This window comes from Diabrotica undecimpunctata, chromosome 9 (assembly GCF_040954645.1).
Source record: "Diabrotica undecimpunctata isolate CICGRU chromosome 9, icDiaUnde3, whole genome shotgun sequence".
NCBI classification, from domain to species: Eukaryota; Metazoa; Arthropoda; class Insecta; order Coleoptera; family Chrysomelidae; genus Diabrotica; species Diabrotica undecimpunctata.
This window is the reverse complement of record NC_092811.1, coordinates 6,683,103-6,702,296: the sequence shown is the minus strand read 5'-3', so window position 1 is coordinate 6,702,296 and position 19,194 is coordinate 6,683,103. Positions and strand designations below refer to the sequence as shown.

Below are 19,194 nucleotides of genomic sequence, written 5' to 3'. Positions count from 1 at the left end.
TGAGCCTCAGAGTAAAAAATTTAAATACATTAAGAATACTTACTGTTTTCGATCCGATTAAATATTTTTGCATCTCTATTTAAAAATCAGACATGTAAAAGTAAGTAAAGTTCATTTAATTTTAGTGGAGCTTTAAAGCGTCTGGCAAAAGTTCTGGTCCATGACAAGTGTCTGAAACTTATTACAGTATTTTCAAAATAATCTACAAAATATGTATAAAAATCAGTTATGTAAATTTAAGTTAAATAGCTCTTATTTTTAGTTACCTTTCTCACCTGGTACCTGCCCAGGTGTGACTCAGCAAGTTTCATAAATACGCAGGTATTCAAAGCACACGAGACGCTACTCAGACTCTAAGGTTTCATCTGTGTGAAAATAAGTTATGTCTGATCGCTCTGGGATCTTACTCTAAATGGTTGAAATGGTATTTCAACATACAAATCTTGAAAATATAGAAACAACGAACAAAATCAAATTTTATAAAGCGTTCTAAGGTGATGGAAACAACCTCGTTTTTCATTATTAAATTAAGAACTTTCTAATAAACAATTGAAATAACTTTTAAATAAATAAATAATTTTCAACAAAAACTTATGTGTACCTTAAGGGTATTAAAAGACATATTTTTATGTAACTTTTGTTATTTTTTATGCCTATTTTTTATGTTTATTGCTCCTACAAGTTTTTGCAATTTTTCCCAATTGTTTAAATAAATTATTAACCAAATTGAATTCAATCAATTCAATTCAATCATTCAATCAAATGAATGGTTTTTACATAACCTTCCAAAAAAACAAAAATTAAAACTTCTAATTCGTAAAAAAGTATTAAAAAAAATTAAAAATAGTGATTGTCGGTGATTTTTGCTATAGCATCAATGGCTACATATATTACAAAGCTAAAAAATGCATATTTTCAAAAACATTTTCTCTGCACCTTTATTAGATACAAATATAATTTTTTTAATTTTATTTTATCTTTGAGTTATAGAAAAAAATTTTTTAGTTCCCATAAATAACCCTTTTTCTAGAGAGGGTCTAAGTTTCTTTAAAAAAAAAGGTGTCCGATGACGATGGAGTGTTTTGTTTTGTTTGATGACGGCCCTTGCAAGACAATTAAACACTTTTAATCGAAAATTGACATCAAGAACCCTTAACGTTCACTTTGATAACACACGACTCAACCACAATAAACATCCAAATTATATAGGCGTGGCCTTGGACAGAACGTTAAGCTTTAGGGAACATTTAAGTACAGTTGCCAAGAAGCTAAAAACCAGAAATAACATCATTCAGAAGCTCTGCGGCACAACATAGAGGGCATCGGCATCCACACTCAAGTCTTCAGGCTTAGCTCTTGTTTATTCCTTAGCTGAATACTGCGCGCCAATATGGATCAACAGTGCTCACTGTGGGGGCCTTGTGGTTGGCTCCCTACATAAGAGGGTTAGAAATCTTTTGATTCCAAGCCTTACTTCAAAGGACTTGTGAGTGGATGTATCTCCATAGGTTTGGTTCTTCAGTGACCGTTGAAGGATAAGGATTGTTAATGTGAGCAAATATAGCTCCAGAGAAATAAAATCACCTTTAGTTTATCGATTTATAATTAACTTATTTTTAGAGTAGAGAAGCCTCAACACGGCCCTAGCTGACTATACAGTATCAAATAATTCTTTCTTTGTCACACGTAAAAGAGAAAACCGTATTTATGAGAAAAATGCCCGATTTCGATTCGATTTCGGCGTAGAGAAATATTTTATATATGAATTGAGAGTGTTTTAAAATGCACATGCCTCAAGGGCGTGTGAGAATGAACTAATAAAATACTACTTGATGCGTAAAAGTGAAGATTACGCCTCTTGTATTTAGGTGTGAAAACTATTTAAGAGGCTGTGGCGCCAATGAGTCGGCTATCCGAGCAAACTTGATGAAATGACTATTTTACTTATTCTACACTAAGAAAAGTATAAGGAATTATATTTTTATTTTATATTTTAAAACGATATGTTCATTTCTGGAACACTCACGTTAAAAAGAGATGTCCAGCTAAATAACAGCATGAGAATGATCGCCGGAGTAATCAAATCTACACCAACACGTTGGCTACCAGTGCTGAGCGACATTCCACCACCACATCTTCGCCGACTCAATCTGCTTACCAAAGAATATAACAAGATCCTTAGCAAGACGACGCTGCCGATTCATAACTATATTGATGTGCAACCAAAAGTCGACTGCGCACCAGAAAATCTCCAATACAAACTGCAGAATCAGCCACAGCCACAGGTTTCAACATGATCACCAAATGAATCCATGAATGGTCGGCAGCTCAACCAAATACAGTCATACCTTGCATCACAGAGACACCTCCTGGATTTGACCTACCACGTAAGACCTGGTGCACATTTAACCGCATCAGCACTCAAAATGGTCGATGTGCAGATATGTTGCACAAATGGGGCAAGCTACCATTACCGTCCTGCAGCTGCGGCGAGGTCCAATTTATCAAGCACATAACGGAGGAGTGCCACCAGCGAGCCTATGAGGGCAGTTCACAAGACTTCCTGTTGCGACGATCGAGTCTATTAACTATATAAGCAACCTCGACGTTTGCCTATAAGCTGGGCATGATTTAAGTATTTTATATCGAGTCAATTTTAACGTTTATTGTAATATTGTAGATGTGTCTTAATGCCATAAGCTAAATAAAAAATATTCAAAAATTAAAAACAAACAAAATGGCGGACATTTGTAAAAAAGTGTAAAAGTAAAAAAAATCGACTTTTTTTACCAATTTTGCATGTTAAAATTTTTAAAATTGATTAAAATTGATTTATCGACTTTTTTTTTATAAAAAGTGGTCAATTGTTCTGTAAGGGCGCTTTTTTTTAAATAATCCCGTTGGATTTTTGTTTCAGCTGTGCCAATCCTGAGAATTACTGTCTGCCATCGAACACCATTTTATAGACGTTAATTTAGGCGCCCTCTAGAAAACGGGACTATTCATGGAACTAAAAAAATTGTTTAATTCAAAGAAAAAATAATATTTAAAAATCATATTCGAATATTTCATTTTCGTATCTAGTAAAGGAACTTTTTTTTACTACACTCAGGTGCAAAAAAATCGATCCATTCCTTATTTCTTATTTATTTGAAGTTGTATAATTTTAGAGACATTAAATTACGTATGTAAATTTAGATGTACCCTCGTATACGAGAAATAAAATAATATTTTTAATATTGCCTTTTATATTTTTTAAAACAAATTGGTATTTCAGGTTTTTGTCAAAAAGGGTCTGAAGCAAGTAGATATTTATTGAATGTTGTTTTTAATTCAACAACCATACTAGTGTAGTGATTTTTATTTTCAAAACGTGTTATATTTTTATTTAATTATCCTTCCTAAATGTCTCTAACTCCGACAGATGCTGCAAGGGCGGTGACTTTAGTTCAAGATGGTCGTAGCCAATATAATGCAGCTGAAATGTTGAGTGTTGAAATGTTGGGTCGATCTTCGGTTCAAAGAGCAGTTCGCGTTTTAGCGACACCGGTAACTTCACAAGAAGACCAGGATCAGGTCGTAGAAGGGTAACATCCGAATGAGGTGATCGATTTCTGGTCTCATCATGTTTGAGAAATCGCATCTAACTTCAGTTGAACTGGCAAATCGTCTGAGCGAAGTGAGAAATGTGGAGGTAAGAAGATGGACAGTTCATCGACGACTTATAGAAGGTAATTTATTATCCAGAAGACCAGCCTATCTCCAATACTATCCATAGAACATCGCAGAGCTCGCCTTGCTTTTGCAAGAGAACATGAACACTGGAGTGATGTAGATTGGAGCAATGTATTGTTCTCAGATAAGCCCAGATTTTGTCTAAAGTTACAAGGACGGCCGAGAAAAGGTTTGGAGAAGACACGGAGAGCGATATTTTCAATGTAATATTGCGGAAAGAATAAATTATCGGGGGGGCTCCGTTATGGTTTGGGCTGGTATCAGTTCAGAAGCCCATACTGATTTAGTTATTGTAGATAGAGGTTCTATGACTGCTGCAAGATACATAACAAGTATTTTAGATTAGCATGTGGTACCTTTTGCTCCTTTCATTTGACCTAATTTTATTTTTATGGACGACAACGCGCGTTCTCACCGTGCTAGAATCGTCAACCAATATATAGAGGAGGTGGGAATCGTCCGTATGAACTGGCCAGCTTGCAGTCCCGATCTCAATCCCATAGAACATCTATGGGACATGATGGAGAAGACGTCTTCGAGTACGAGTACCCCGTCCAAACAACTTGGCTGAACTTACAGCGGCTCTTCAAGAAATATGGGACCAATTGGATCAATTTGATATCCAGAGGTTAATTACCTCAATGCCTAGACGTGTACAGGCTGTTATAAGGCCCGAGGGGGAAACACTAGATATTGATTTATTATCAATGTTTTTCTTATTTCAGAAATTTTTGAATATTCTTGTATTTTGAGTTTTGGTGATTGTCTCTATAAATAAATGATTTTTTGGGATATCTGTAAAATAATTTTAATCTAACATATACTTTTACATATGTACCTGATTTAAACTAATATCTTCAAACGTTTTTTTTTTTCAGCAAATAATACCCATGGATCGATTTTTTTGCACCTGAGTGTAGTACCTTAAATCATTTGTTTTTTATTAAAACTGTTCAATTGATTTTATGAATTTGTTTAAACTTAAAAATCAAATATGTCCATTTTATTCCGTTAAGTTGTCGATATTGGTTGAAATGTATAAAAGTACTAGATGTACTACTCATTAACGAATCTGGTTTGGAATGTACGTACTACTCATTCAGGAATCGGGTCTTTCATATACGAACAACACTCCTTTGATTATTCGATTTGATTTTCAACTTGTATTACATAAACTAAAGCAGTCGCTTTCAAATTTATAACACTCGAAATTGTAGTTAATTGTTAGTTAGCTGAATTAAAAATAACTGAGGAGAAGGCATCTTAACTATCACTTATGTGTAATTGCCGTAAACAATTCAAACAACTAGTATAAAAATACGATACTAAGATGGCTTCCTCGTGCTCAAAATAGTTCCTAACTACTGTTAAAAATAGTACTACCTACTTCGTATCTACATATTCTAAGAATATGATCGATATATTACAAGAAAAGATAATCAGTATGCAATGTTAAAGTTATTTATATTTTCTTCTCTTGTGATTTGTGGTGAATTTAGGTGCAAAGAAATTTAATCGATCAAACATTACTCAAATATTCGATTTATTCTACAGTTTTCACGCAGACATTTTTTTTAGGTTAGGGTTAAATGTTTATTCGAAACAAATTTAAACCTATGCTCCTATACTACAGCTTTTCATTTTAAACTCTTTTTTAGAACATACTTTGGATATTTTAATATCAAAAATGATCAAAATCAAGTACAATGAAAACAAGTATTGAACCTTCAAAAAATGAAGAAATGACATGACGTCACATCAATATGGCGATGTCAAGTATTACCAAAGAAATTAAACTAATAGAAGCCATACTTGTTAAATTTTTTGAAGTCTTGTCGCCATTTGCATTGAGGATAGAAAACTTATTTGTGCATTTATTGATTTGTTTGATTTTTTCTTAGGTATAGGTTTATTTCTTGTTCTTATTGCGTCGTCTCCTTTCTAGGGTTGGCGATCCAAATGGCAATTGTAGCTTTGGAGACTGCTGTACGAAAGATTTCTGTGGATGAGCGGGTCAAACCTGAGATCTCCTCAGGTCTTTCAGCCACGAGTTCTGGCGTCTTCCAACTGATCTTTTGCTCTGCACTTTACCTTCCAATATAATTTGGAGTAATTCATATCTTTCACCTCTCAACACATGACCAAGTATTGCATTTTTCTCACCATTGGTAACTTTTTGTATCCACAGGATTCTCAGCATCCGCACATATATATATATATATATATATATATATATATATATATATATATATATATATATATATATATATACATTTATATCTATTCTTTTTTCTGTTTCACTGAGTCCATTGTCCAACTTTCACAGCCATACAGCAAAACAGAGAAAACGTATCATCTTATCCATCATCATAGGTTTATTTATGTATTTATTAATTGTTGCGATCATCTGCAACGCGGGCTTTTTTCCTCAGTGCAAATGGCGGACTTGGCTTCACTTATTAAGTACCTTTCAGGTACGAGTTGATTATCTATTGGTTTCCCAAGTCAAGCCATCCTGCAAGGAAAAATATTTGGAAAACGAGGTCAAGGAAGAAGAAGAACATCTTGGTTAAGATCCTCAGAATCTGCTCAATACAACATCTGTGCAGCTTTTCCGCGCTGCTGTAGATAAGATAAAGATTGCCATGATGATCGACAATATTCGTAACGGATAGGCACATCAAGAAGAAGAATCTATTGTTTAATACCTCTAACTATTACATTTGTATGTTATATTTCATTGTATTGTCACTGGATTCCATGAAATTTAAATTTCATTAGTTGTTCTATCAATTGTTTATTCAATCTCAAGTTTGCACGTAATTGGTTAGTCTAAAACTACTTTTTTTTTTTTGTTTTTTGTATAACATTCTTAGTAGAAATTCTCTTTCATCCACTCGTCTTCATTATTGGCTATCACAACTAAGTCATCTGTGGAATATACCATTTTTATTACCTTAGTTCCCAATTTTCTTTGTATCTGTAGTAAGGTTCCTTGTCTAATCCCAAATGTTATTTCACTGGATTTTGTTGTTTCTTTCTGAAATTTTACTTCAGTTTTGTTTTTAAACATTTGTTTTATGATATTCCATCGTAAACAGCAATTTATTTCGTCTAAGAGCCTAAAAGTGACTGATAGGAAATGTCCTATGGATCTGTAGGGTAACAGGACAGGTGTAAAGACACTATAACCAAATAAATGCCACCAAATCAACTGACAGTCGCACCAGAACTGACTTCTCATAAGGTGAGATTTGTGCTGCCCAATCCAAAAACACTATCTAGTCCACAGAATTCTAGTCACATGATGTAAAGTTTTACCTAAGCAATGTTCCAAAGTGCAGACGAGAAGAAGACTCGATTTTTGTCTACAAATACAACTACAAATATAAACGACAAAAATGTCCCATGAACTCTTGTTCGTCCGATATATTAAATATTTTTGTCAGCTTATTTGTTATTGCTTTTGTTCATGTCGTTACTTTTAATTCCCTTAAAGACCACCCCGTATTCAATTTGATCGTATTTTTATTGTATATATCCTAGCAGCATTTCTTATTCACTGGAAACAATAAACTAGCTACGTGATAATTATTTAAATAAATCAATCATACTATCGCGGCGGAGGTATTGTAGAGATGGGCGGTATCGGATACCTTTGGAATGGATGAGCCATCGGTATTTTACTATGTGCATGTTACCAGTAGCCTTTTAACGTAAGATTTTTAACGTATTTTTAATTAAAAAATGTATTAGAAATATCACAAGACAATAGTTTCAGAACAATATTGAGGGTTTTTGGTCCTACCAAGTAACAAAATACGTGTACAGAGGACTGTAGATAGAGCACATCAAAAATAAGACTTCCAAAGAGTTGATCCAATTGAATAGAACATAAAACTCACGAGATAATTCATGTGGTATAAGAGATAACGAAATGCCAAGATCTGTAACAAAAGTACTGCATAAACAATGTGACTGTTCTCTTATATGATTAAGGCTTATAACACAGAAAAAATATAAATACTTCTAAATTTTGTCTTCATTTTGGGCGATTCTAATTTTGGCGTTAAACTTTTTCGAATACATCAATTATTATCGAAATGTGCAAACTAAAACATCGTATCTAGCAATTTCCAGTCAAACATATGAAACTGCATTTGGCACAAAAACAAACCAAAACATGGACCTGTGCAAAAATGTACAAAATGTCCTCGAAACACCTATTATCCCATTTAAAAAAAGATTTATCTTGAGGAAGGTCAGATGGACTCGATTCTCTGATGACCTAAATTCTAAAGTTAATAAAATCGATATAACACTACTAATCTTCCAAAATTTGTATAGATAAATACGACCATATTCAACAGGCACATACCCAGAGGCTCAAGACAACAGTACATCCTTGGAGTAACACAGGAATTAGAAGCAATTATTCTACACCAGCAACTACTATAGAATGGCAGAAACAAAGCTTTCCATGTTATGTGCCATTCGACTCGTCAGAAAAAAACTTGACACTTCGCACAATATATTGCATTATATGTTATTGTATTTTGTTTTATTTTAATTTAATTTTATTAAGAAACAAGCATGGAACTACGTTTACCACTCCACCTAGTGTGTGGTCGCGCAATCTTTTATTTCATTGCGTTTTTCTCGTTACATTGCGTATCTGTCGTTTTTATTTTTTCATTGTCTGTGATAAGAAAGCTATTCTTCCAAAAACTACTACTCGAAACCTATTAGAACTGAAGTAGCATCAAGTAAAGACGAACAAACCACTAATTATGATCTATGCTAATTTGGAAAAACTGAAGTTTGGATGACTATCGAATGTGGGACAATACCACTTTAGGTACAGAGCAAAGCAGGAAAGAAAAAATAGAAGGAGACATTAGACAGAATGGACATTATCTACACCAGCAACTGCTATTGAATGACAAAAACAAAGATTTCTGCCAGTCGACCTGTCAGAAAAAAGTACGTGGAGACATTAAAACCTATTATAACTGGAGTAGCATCAAATATAGATGAACAAAATGAAATGAACCTACAAATCACTAATTGTGATGTATGCTAGTTTGTAGAACAACTTCTATCATACTATACGTGCCCCTCATCCTTTACCCTCAACGGTTTATGCTTGGTCAGCTATGCAGACACCAACGCGAATTATTATAATATAAAAACCTCTACGGAAACGATCCATTTAGGAACAATGTCACATTAGGTACTGAGAAAGGCAGAAAAGAAAAAATGGAAGAGACTTTAAACAGAATGGACATTATCTACAGCAGCAACTGCTACTGAATGGCAAAAACAAAGATTTCTGCGTTATGTGCCAGTCGACCTGTCAGAAAAAGTACCTGCAGACCTTAAAACTTATTAAAAACAAGCTATATAAAAGTAATTACTAACAAAGATAATTATTTTTACCGTTTTTCTGACGATTTTTTCTATACAGCTTTCTATTTTTGAATCAATTTAACCTATAAGTCACTCGTTATTCTGATACTTAATACCGACCTCACGTCCAGATATAATACACCAGCCATCTCTATGAGAAGCGATTAACGTTTGCAATTGTTGTTGCATTTTTATCGATTAGTTAACGACAATAAATAAAAAAGTTACCTGTTGTTTGTTGTATAATAGCCGTGAAATCGGTAGATCCAATATGATAAGCAGTAATTTGCTAGCTACCGCGTAGTTAACCAGTTTTTAATCACTATAATGTTAGTTCTGCTTGTAATACATTTAGAGAACAATGTTTTACATACCGAAAAAAATTAACAATTAGTTTATACGAAAAATAAAAAAAATTTGAAAAGCTCACTTGTAATAATTGCTTGAAAGTCAGCCAAATCCAAAGTTCTATTTGGACTTGAACTGGCCGGTACCTTTCATACAGAAATTCTTTGTTTATCTCATTTTTTGTGTTGTTTTGTATGCATGAGCTCTACTCGACCATCTCTCACAAACAAGCTTTTGAGTTCAACGCCCTGCACTTTATTTCGATACAATGTCTCGACTTTTTTGTATCAGTATCCAGTTTATAAAATATTAACCTTAACCTTCAGTTACTAATGAAAAACCCACTGCACGAAATGTTATTCTTTGTTGTAACCATTTTTCATTTCTTTGTAGTAAAACAAACAATATTTTCCTATCTGTTGTTTATTTGTTACATTCCGAAGCTTCCATAACAATTAAAGAGTGTCACTGCGTCTTCTACAAAGCAAATATTCTATCTACCAATGTTTCCTTCATTCCTTCACACTGTCTTCTCTATATCTCTGTTTCTTGCTATATTGATCAACTTCCAACCCGAGAATACTTTGAAATAGTTTGCCCATCCTATTCGTGGTTTTGTTCGTCGTCCCCTATTTTTCCAAGGTTCCATTTTCTGTTTTTTTTTTACTATAACCCATTGGGTAATTTTTTATACCATCAACATTTCCTCTTCTTCAAATGAACTGTTCATTCTTATGATTCATTCATGATTTTCTGCGATGTTGATTGACAGACATCTTTCCACCTTTTGCCACACGGTTAAATGGTTCTACCAAAAACGTTCAACGAAAAGATGATTGTCTATCCCCTCTAACATGTCGTCCATTCACCATTTCTTATTTCTTCGATCCTTTCTGTATTCCTAACGGTCCCCATAGGAATCTGAAGTGTACATTGGTTATTTTTTCGCGTCGATTATCAATTCCGTATCAAAGTTTTTAAGAAATTATGTTTTTTATGATTTTTTTAGAAGTAGAAGTGACAGTTTCCCATTGCATGGTGGTTGTTTAATGATTATTCCGATTCCGTTACCAATTTTTTCGAATCTATGACCATTTGGTTGCACTTATTCCCAGACAGGCAAGCAAACATAGATCACACAACACCAAAGGGTTGATTTTCCTCATTACAGGATATTTCTTCAGCTATCTATCTACCTGCACAATTTTTAAATTGATCAAAGATATCATTGAACCATTTTGACAGTATCGTTTTTCTTTGTTCCACTCCGCTATGTTAGTTATTGAATTTTGTATGCATAAAAGAAAAGTATAGCAATCAAATCACTTTATAAAACAAAAATTGGTTTACTAGAGGCACCTAAATTCACCATTCATATCTAAAACTACTAATTCCTACTTATATTTAAAATAATAATCTCAGATTGAAAATAAAGTATACTCAGTGAAATTATGAACAAATAATTAATACTTTGTACAACCAATAAATTAAAAATACAGTGGCTTAATGTAAGTCACTTAAAAAAATTGTATCTATATCACTAAAATCTTGCAATGTCTTTCCAATTTCTAGTTGATGAAGAAATTCCACATTCTCAGCATTTATTAAATTTCATCACACATAACGCATGACGCTTTTCTTCTTCTTTCGGTAGTCTTTATGTTCAACCTGAGATCAAACTGTAGGGTCTAACAATAAGGAAAGTTAAGAAGAAATAAAAAGGAGGAGGAAAAGACAGCCATGCTGAGGGTATCTTTTTTTTTTTGGATCTACATAGGGACATGCAGGTCACTGACAAACGTGCATACGACGAAGTCCAACCAACAAAATAAGGATGTCCGTTAGACCCTCGGCAGAATAGGTCCTGACCGGCCAAAAACACCGTTTACCCCAATAACATGCAAATAATAATAGATATAATAGAATAGGTACGTCTCGCAAGTTACTCGCTATTTCCTCTTATCAACTTGGCCGCAAAGATACCCCGTATCTAGTCAAAGGTTTACAAAAGGTTTGCTAAATATTATCTGAGAAGAAAATTTAAATATGATCAATTTCACACAAATCTAGACAACCGATACAGCATTATTTTCTTCTGTAGGTTCAATCATTTTGGTTGTACTGGTTGCCTATATTTGGGGAAATTTGTCAAGCCGCAAGTCTTTGAGAAATATTTTCAGAAAGTCTACGAGAACTCTAAAAATACATATAGAAGCAGGAATAGCATCATTGCATGCAAATTTAACTTTTGAATACATTTCTCAAAACAACAAAGAGAAATGATGCAAAATCAAACCTTTTTCTTGAAATTATTTAAAGGAAAACTCATTGGAAATGGTAATTTTCGTTTAATTGAAGTAAATAAAATATGCTGCTAGTCCTCACCCTTTTCTAACTAACAAAATTGCTCATAACTTACAATATGATTGTTTTTTTACATATTATTGGCAGAATGGTCTAAATATACGGGTGACACGGCCAAGTTGATGAAAAGAAAATATTGTTCTACAAAAAATAATTCACAAAGTCCCGAAAAACATTAGTGACTTTTTGTTTGAAGAACTAGTAAGCTAAAACTCCTTAATATTTAAAACTTAAACTCTCTGAAATTATTTCTACAACTTACTAGCTCAATTCTAAGTCACTGAGTTTTGAGCAAATCTTTGCGAATTGTTTTCGCAGAAAGTGAATAAAACGTAAACTTAATGTTCAAAATGCAAGAAAAATAGGTTTTGTAACCTTCAAAAACAAGTAAAACCAAGGAGAATATATGGAAGTAGGTTAAACTTTTTATTGGAAAGAACGGCAGCTGAGAGAACAACAAGACAAAAGAAGGTACTACAAATTTAGATGTTTACAATTATTATATATAAAAAATGTAAGAAAAAAAGTGAAATGAAAGATCTTGTAGGGCAATATATTGTTAAATTGTGACGTATCTATATCTTAGAATCGAGGTTTGCCTCTTTGGAATAAATGTTTAATCCCGCTAGATACTCCTTGGTTATACTGTTTTCGGAGACGCATTTAATTTGAAAATATTTTTCCTGCTCTATTATAAAACTAGTAAATTGCGAGGGATTGCTACCTCCATCGGCGGGGTCTTGCTTGCGCTTCCTCTTCTTGCCGCGAGTGGCGTTGGCGCGTGATGACCAATCGGGGTAGAGCTGCATGTGCAACTGCCGCTCGCGACGAGCCAGCTCATAGTATTTGGCCTGCTCCTCCCTACCCAGCGCATGCCACTAAACAGAACAGAGTCAGCAAAGTTTCGTACCGGCAGGGCACCAAGAAGCACGCAAGAAATACGCCATGCCGGCTGCCCCTAAGCTTTTCGAACTGTGTCGCACGTGACAATTGACATTTTGGCCGTCAACGACCCATTCTGCCCGAAAGTATGCACATCGGCAGAGCACCGGAGCAAAGGTGGGGTGATCTTTGCAGCTAACATCCCTTTGAGGACTCCGTCTGGCCATGAATCTCGTGAGGTATTGCCTCCATATTGTTTACCGGCGATATCACAGGTATATATAAATCAATTTAAACTTTAACTTTTGAAAAGAATCACCATAATCACTGTTTTAGTCAACACCAAGGTTTATGTCTTGAATTAGCACTATAAAAATGACAAATTAGGAAGCTAAAGCCTAAACTATTAAATATCAATTAAATATTTAACATAAGATGCAAAATCTTATAATATTAAATAAAAAACACAAATACAGTCAATTGTATTAAATAAGATCTTCTTTGACTGAATTATTTTAGTAAAAAAATAACCTTTCTAACCTTAAAAAAATAGTCTTTTGTCAGGCAAACTCTGATACTAGGATATTTCGTATCAAAGTATTGTATTTTGTAAAAACTCCAAATAAAAGGTCATTTTTGACCCAAGAACAATTTCCCCTGGTTATCTCTGATAATGTCTTCGCCTGGGTTAGTTTGTGGGTAAATTGAGTATCTTACAAACTACCAGAGCCACTCCTAAGCCCGGACAAGGGAAGACTTGTTCTCGTAAAAAGAACCATCGTCAAAACAACCGATCCAGCCTCGGATCAGGACTGAAAATTGACGACCAACAATGCAAAGAAAACGGGCACATGAAACGTACAGAGGGTATATAACAAGGCTCAGAAAACCTAGGAAAATTCTAATAATTCCTGACACAAGACTTCCCAAACAAATTTCTCCAGAGAAAGGGAGTAGACGAATATTTGACAGATAGAGGCCTAGAATATGGATTGATAAAGACGGCTGGAGATCGAAAATTAGAAATACGAAAAACGTTTTATATCGATGTTTATATAATATATATTATAATATAATGATAAGTCTTCTAAATGAACAACAAGTAACCACCTACCCAAGAGAATGTAACCGATTATGATGAAATGACATGCAAAATAATCTCAAGTCAAAAGGCAGTGGAACTGGTATCGTTCATTGTCAGACAAAGGAATACATTAACACAAATAAGACAGCAAGGACTCAAAATCAAAGGTAAATATAAAGAAAAGAATACACTTCCAATTGTGCGAAAAAAATGGATAAAAAATACCTACTGTGCTTTTATAGAAGTGAAAAAGGTCTAGGAGGAAGATCAAATTACTAGGAAGATGCCGAAAAAGAAGCATAATGCGCAAAATAAAATGTAAAAATATGTTCAAGACCAAGAAAATTAAGCAGGGAACATATCAAAGACAACAAAAAAAGTACTTGGATAAGGTAAAAAGCGAAGAAATAAGGTAAGAAGCGAAGAAAGCATGGATGACAACAAAAAGAGACAGAACTCCATCAATTTCCACAAAATTTCCCAGCTTGTAAATAAAAAAATAACAAAATATTATCATACAATAAAAACATCCTCAATATATGTCAATTTACATAACATAGCTGTACCAAGAAAAAAACTTGAAACACACTAGACTATAACAATCACATAATGTCTTCAATTCTGTTAGAGGCAGTCAGATACTCCGTTGAAATGGGGTTTTTTGGCACATCTGGAGATTCAGCTATTCCGAGCCACCTATTAGAGGCCCAGAGTTTTATACCATCCGAATAGCCTCAGAGAAAGCCACAACCTTCCGTAACAATTTCTCTTTCACTTGGCTCAGCTGGATGAAAACCAAACCAAGATCTTGATATCTATCTCTGGAAGGCCAGTAATGGGCACTTACCGAGAAGAGGAGGTATCATATAGATACCTTGAGTTATCTAGCAGTCCAATTAGATGTAGTTGCAGTCTCAGTCTACAATGGCCAGTGAGTATAGGAGGAGTTACGAGATTCTTGGAAGGCCTCGCTACATAGAGCCTGTTTTATAAACTTGCCACTAGCCTAATAGTCCAGAAACCTCCCTCATACACTTAAGACTAGGCTCACCAGTAATGGCAATCCATTGTTTAGTGAGTGAACCTATAACTAGTTGAAACTGTTGGTCAATATAGCAAAACTGCCTTACTTTGGATTCTTCCAGCGTCTTTAGAGATGCCTGACTCATATAAAATAAGATTGCGAAGAGCGCAGCCCACTTACCAACGCGTACTACTGAACCCGTCTGTAAACCAGACAAACCCACTTTTACGAGACAATTTTCATTCCACAGACTCATCATGATCAGGAAAGTGAAAGAACAGGACATGGAATACCATGGAAAGAATAGGACAATACTCGGCTGCCGACAGAGGAAATATACCATCTGAATAGCTGCAGTTAACATTCATTGCAATACCCAAAACCGACAGGAACTCCACTGCATAGTTTAGAGCTTGTAACTACCAAACCCAGAAATGATATGACCAGCAAATAAAAATGCTATTACATGATATGAAAGAGCATTTGACAACACTTTAAGTACCAACTACTGGTAGAACGACTTATCAAAAATATGAGTTGATTCGGAATATCTAAAATATGACTAATACAGAGCTTATACTGTAGCCAAACAGCAAAATTACAGGTAATAATTCCAGTCAACCAAAATAATACTCAAAGATCCTATAACCAAAACAAACGAAGTGAAAAAACATTCCGACAGGAATAAAACGAAAAAATGGCCAAAATGAAACGAGATTGAAACCAGATCCAACTACTAATAGATAACGAACTTCATTCCGTAAATATATCGCTATCAAACAGAGCAGAAACGCTGTCAATGAAAGTAAGATCATTGGCGTAAGAAATACGGACGTTACGAATCCTTTTCCGAATCTCATGAATAAATTACATCACAAACCAAGAAGTACTGAGTCGAGCTGAAACTGAGCGAGCACTTCTTCATTCGTCTGCACTTCGTGAAATTCTCAGAATTGTAGGGTATGGACCCCTTGTGCCAGACAGTCAGAGAGGCCAGGCACCAATTGGATCTGAGTTACCGATGCAGAAACGTGAAAACATAGACAAGGACGACACGTGTCATTTGTCAAATGTCAACAGACAGCTGCCAAATACCAACTGTTATTATATTCAGAGTGTAGTCAGAAAATAATAACACAGATACACAGTGTGTAGTCAGAAAATCATGAAATAGTTCTTTGATGCTAATGATCAAAAAAAGGTGTATAATATATCAGAATATATCGACAAAAAGATTAGTATTAAGGGATAAATAGAAGGCAAAAGTAGTCCGAAACTCAAACATTAATGGAACTAGTGTGGATTCAGGAAAGCAAATAAAGCCACACCTACAGAACAAACGAAAACAGCAGATCATCTCACGCTGTAAACATAGGATACCAGAAGAAGACGAACTAGTTAGAGGAAATAATTGTACATGTATAGGTAAAAAAGTCTAGTTCCTCGCCGAATATAATATGATTCAACTCCTAAAACAGTGATTCCAGTGATGGTGTTAAATGCTGTGATAACAGAGTTCTATATACATATTTATACAACTACGCTAGTGTTAGAAACAGTGGTTATGTAGTTATCACAAGTATGAATTGATAGTCCCTGTTAAATGTGTAAACAATATCAGTTAGCAGACCAGATATGTTTATTCTCGAAAAAAACACGGTAAAATCTGCAAGTCCAGATTTTAAAAATGATCTTACTATGTTTTTTACTATAAATTTCGAGAACAAAGCATACATATCTCACATACCTAGTTCTATCATCATCTTTAAAGCTTATTGTTATTTTTATAAACAGGTATATGAGATAAAATGCAGATTTAAGTAAAGAAGGCACCTCAGATTCATTCCCAAAGGTTCCCAAACGAATGTTACAACTGTATAAGAGCTGGTTATAAAAATACCAAAAGAAGAAAAGACCATCCAGTCTTTTCTTTGATATTCTTAATAGTCCAGCTTCGATTAGTATTAAAAAAAGAGTCGAGTGCAGTTGTTAGTCCCTAACGCAAAAACGGTCAGTCCAATGCGCAGATATGAAGAAGTCATCCTCGGCAAAACAAACTTTCATCTTAGGATCCATGTATTGTAGGCAGTAAAGGTGGAGGATGATTCCTTGGCATGCCTGCGCACTGGACTGATCAAAAAATTTGGATGACATTCTACAAAATAGGCTGCGCGTTTGATAACTACCTCCCGACTCGATAGGAGTTCGCTCTTTCTTTCGCTTCTTCTTCTTGGTGCCGTAACCGTAATTGTCCCGTGCACTCCAGCCCGGGTACAGCTGCATGTGTAATTGACGCTCCTGGCGCGCCTTTTCGTAATACTTGGCCTGTTCTTCACGGCTCAGCGAGTGCCACTAGCATATTTATTTATCATTTAACTCGCTTTCTCGTTTCAAAACGTTCATACCAAGTAAAAAATCAAACTGGATTATGTATGCAAGCGAGTATAATATAAACATAAACCATAATAAAACATTAAACAAAATCATGAAATATTGTCAAGTTAGAAAAGGAATTTAAAAGCAAAAAAGGGCTAGAATATTCTTTACGTTCTTGTCTCTTCTTTTAGTGTGCGCTTGCCACTCGATTCTTGTATTAAGAGAGATGTATCATGGGGAACCTGGACTTCATTTATAATATGAATAGATTTGGCCGGATATAGTATATAGTATATATATTCAGGGATTCTACAGTATTCACTGCCTTCCCTCGCTCAACCGTTTCCATCTCTCTCTGTTGTCCCATTCTCCATCGTTTAGGCCTATCTTACTCATGGCGTCGTCTACTTCGTTCCTATAGGATCTTCGGGGTAGTCCTCTATTCCTCCTTCCTATGGGGCTCCATTCGGTTATTCTCTTTATCCATCTGCTGTCGCTAGTTCTTCTTATATGTCCATACCACTTTAGTCTTTTTTTCTATATATATGTTAGTATGTCTGTTTCTATTGATGTTCTTTGCTTTACTTCGTTATTACTTCTCCGATCCATTCTTGCTACTCTGCAGCATCTTCGCAGGCATTGCATCTCTGTTGCTACTATCTTACTGCTTTTTTTCTTGTTTATAATACAATTTTAAGCCCCATATGTCATAATACTACGCACTAATGTTTTATAAATCTGCGTTTTTGTCTTCATATTGATGTGTCTATCCCACCATACTGAGTTAAGTTGTCGGATTGCTGTTCTTGTTTGTCCTAATCTTTGTGTAATTTCTTCCTCTGTTGTTGCCTTTTTCGTGATTATAAACCCCAGGTATTTGAATTTTTCTTTGATTCTTACGTTATCGTCAATCTGTAGATCTTCTATATCTTCTTTACTTGTAGATGTACTCTGTTTTCGCGAAGTTAATATCTAGGCCAGACTGGTATATTCTTCTTGTAGTTTCTTCATCATGTAACTGAGGACTTCTTGGTCTTGTGCAATCTTCTTCAAAGTAAACTTCTTCCTGCTTATTTCTGAAGCATCTATGTATGATTCTAGAAGTAGACAGTACTGCTCTAGGCTCTGATAGGTAATAACTTAGTCTAGTCTATGTATTAATTGTTTATGCCATCCCCTTCCTCATTCCTCCAGCCCTTATCAGGCATGATGACACTCTAAATATTAATAGCTTGCTGTCTCCATTGGAGGGCTTCATGTAGGAATTTCCCCCTCAGAGTCTTCATTTGGTCTGCCCAACGTGTTGGAGATCTTTCTCTAAGTCTAATGCCTCCTACATTTATTTCTACTACCAATAATTATGGCTATGTGGTCTAAGTTATTTAGGTATGGTCGGCTTACTTTTTTAATAGCCTATCTTTTATATGAAGCTCTTCCGAATTGACAAGTTCTGAACAATAAGTTTTCCAGGTTTCTGTAATGCTATGACGGGTATTAATTCTGCATTCTAGTCTTGAAAACGCCATATGCCATACTTTGACTAACATCTTGGGACACATCTAGAAAAACAGTGGCGCAATTTTTTTGGTGCCTTTTCTATATTAGTGATCCTAATCAATAGTAGAATGACTTTCTCTAAATCCAAATTGGTGTGATGGAATTAGATTTCTTTCTTTAACTATTGGCTTTAGTCTTTTAGGGATCATTTTTCATAAAGCTTTGGACATCAAAGGAAGAAGTAATATAGGTCTATATGATGATACCTCGTGAGAGAGTTTACTAGGTTTAGATATCATGATCACTTCCGACACTTTCCAAAACTTGAAACATATTTGAGTCTATATGAGCTTTGAAAAGGCATTTTCTTCAAAAACTGTTTTAAAATTTCATCAGTAATGAGATCAGAGCCAGGTGATTTTTTGGGTTTATGCTGTTTTTTATTTCAGCATTTCTGCATCTAGATCTTTAGGAG

General features: G+C 34.7%; 1 protein-coding gene across 5 annotated transcripts in view; it reads right to left on the bottom strand.

Moving 5' to 3' along the window:
• pan (transcription factor pangolin) overlaps positions 1 to 19,194 on the bottom strand; it is an 808,803-nt gene that overhangs the window by 30,426 nt on the left and 759,183 nt on the right. For 3 of the 5 annotated variants that reach the window (XM_072542638.1, XM_072542635.1, XM_072542637.1), the window contains exon 8: positions 17,033 to 17,198. In XM_072542638.1, the coding sequence (XP_072398739.1) occupies positions 17,033 to 17,198 (166 nt within the window). Of the gene's footprint in view, positions 1 to 12,580; positions 12,735 to 17,032; positions 17,199 to 19,194 lie in introns of all 5 variants that reach the window. The other 2 variants (XM_072542639.1, XM_072542636.1) reach the window with 1 other exon arrangement.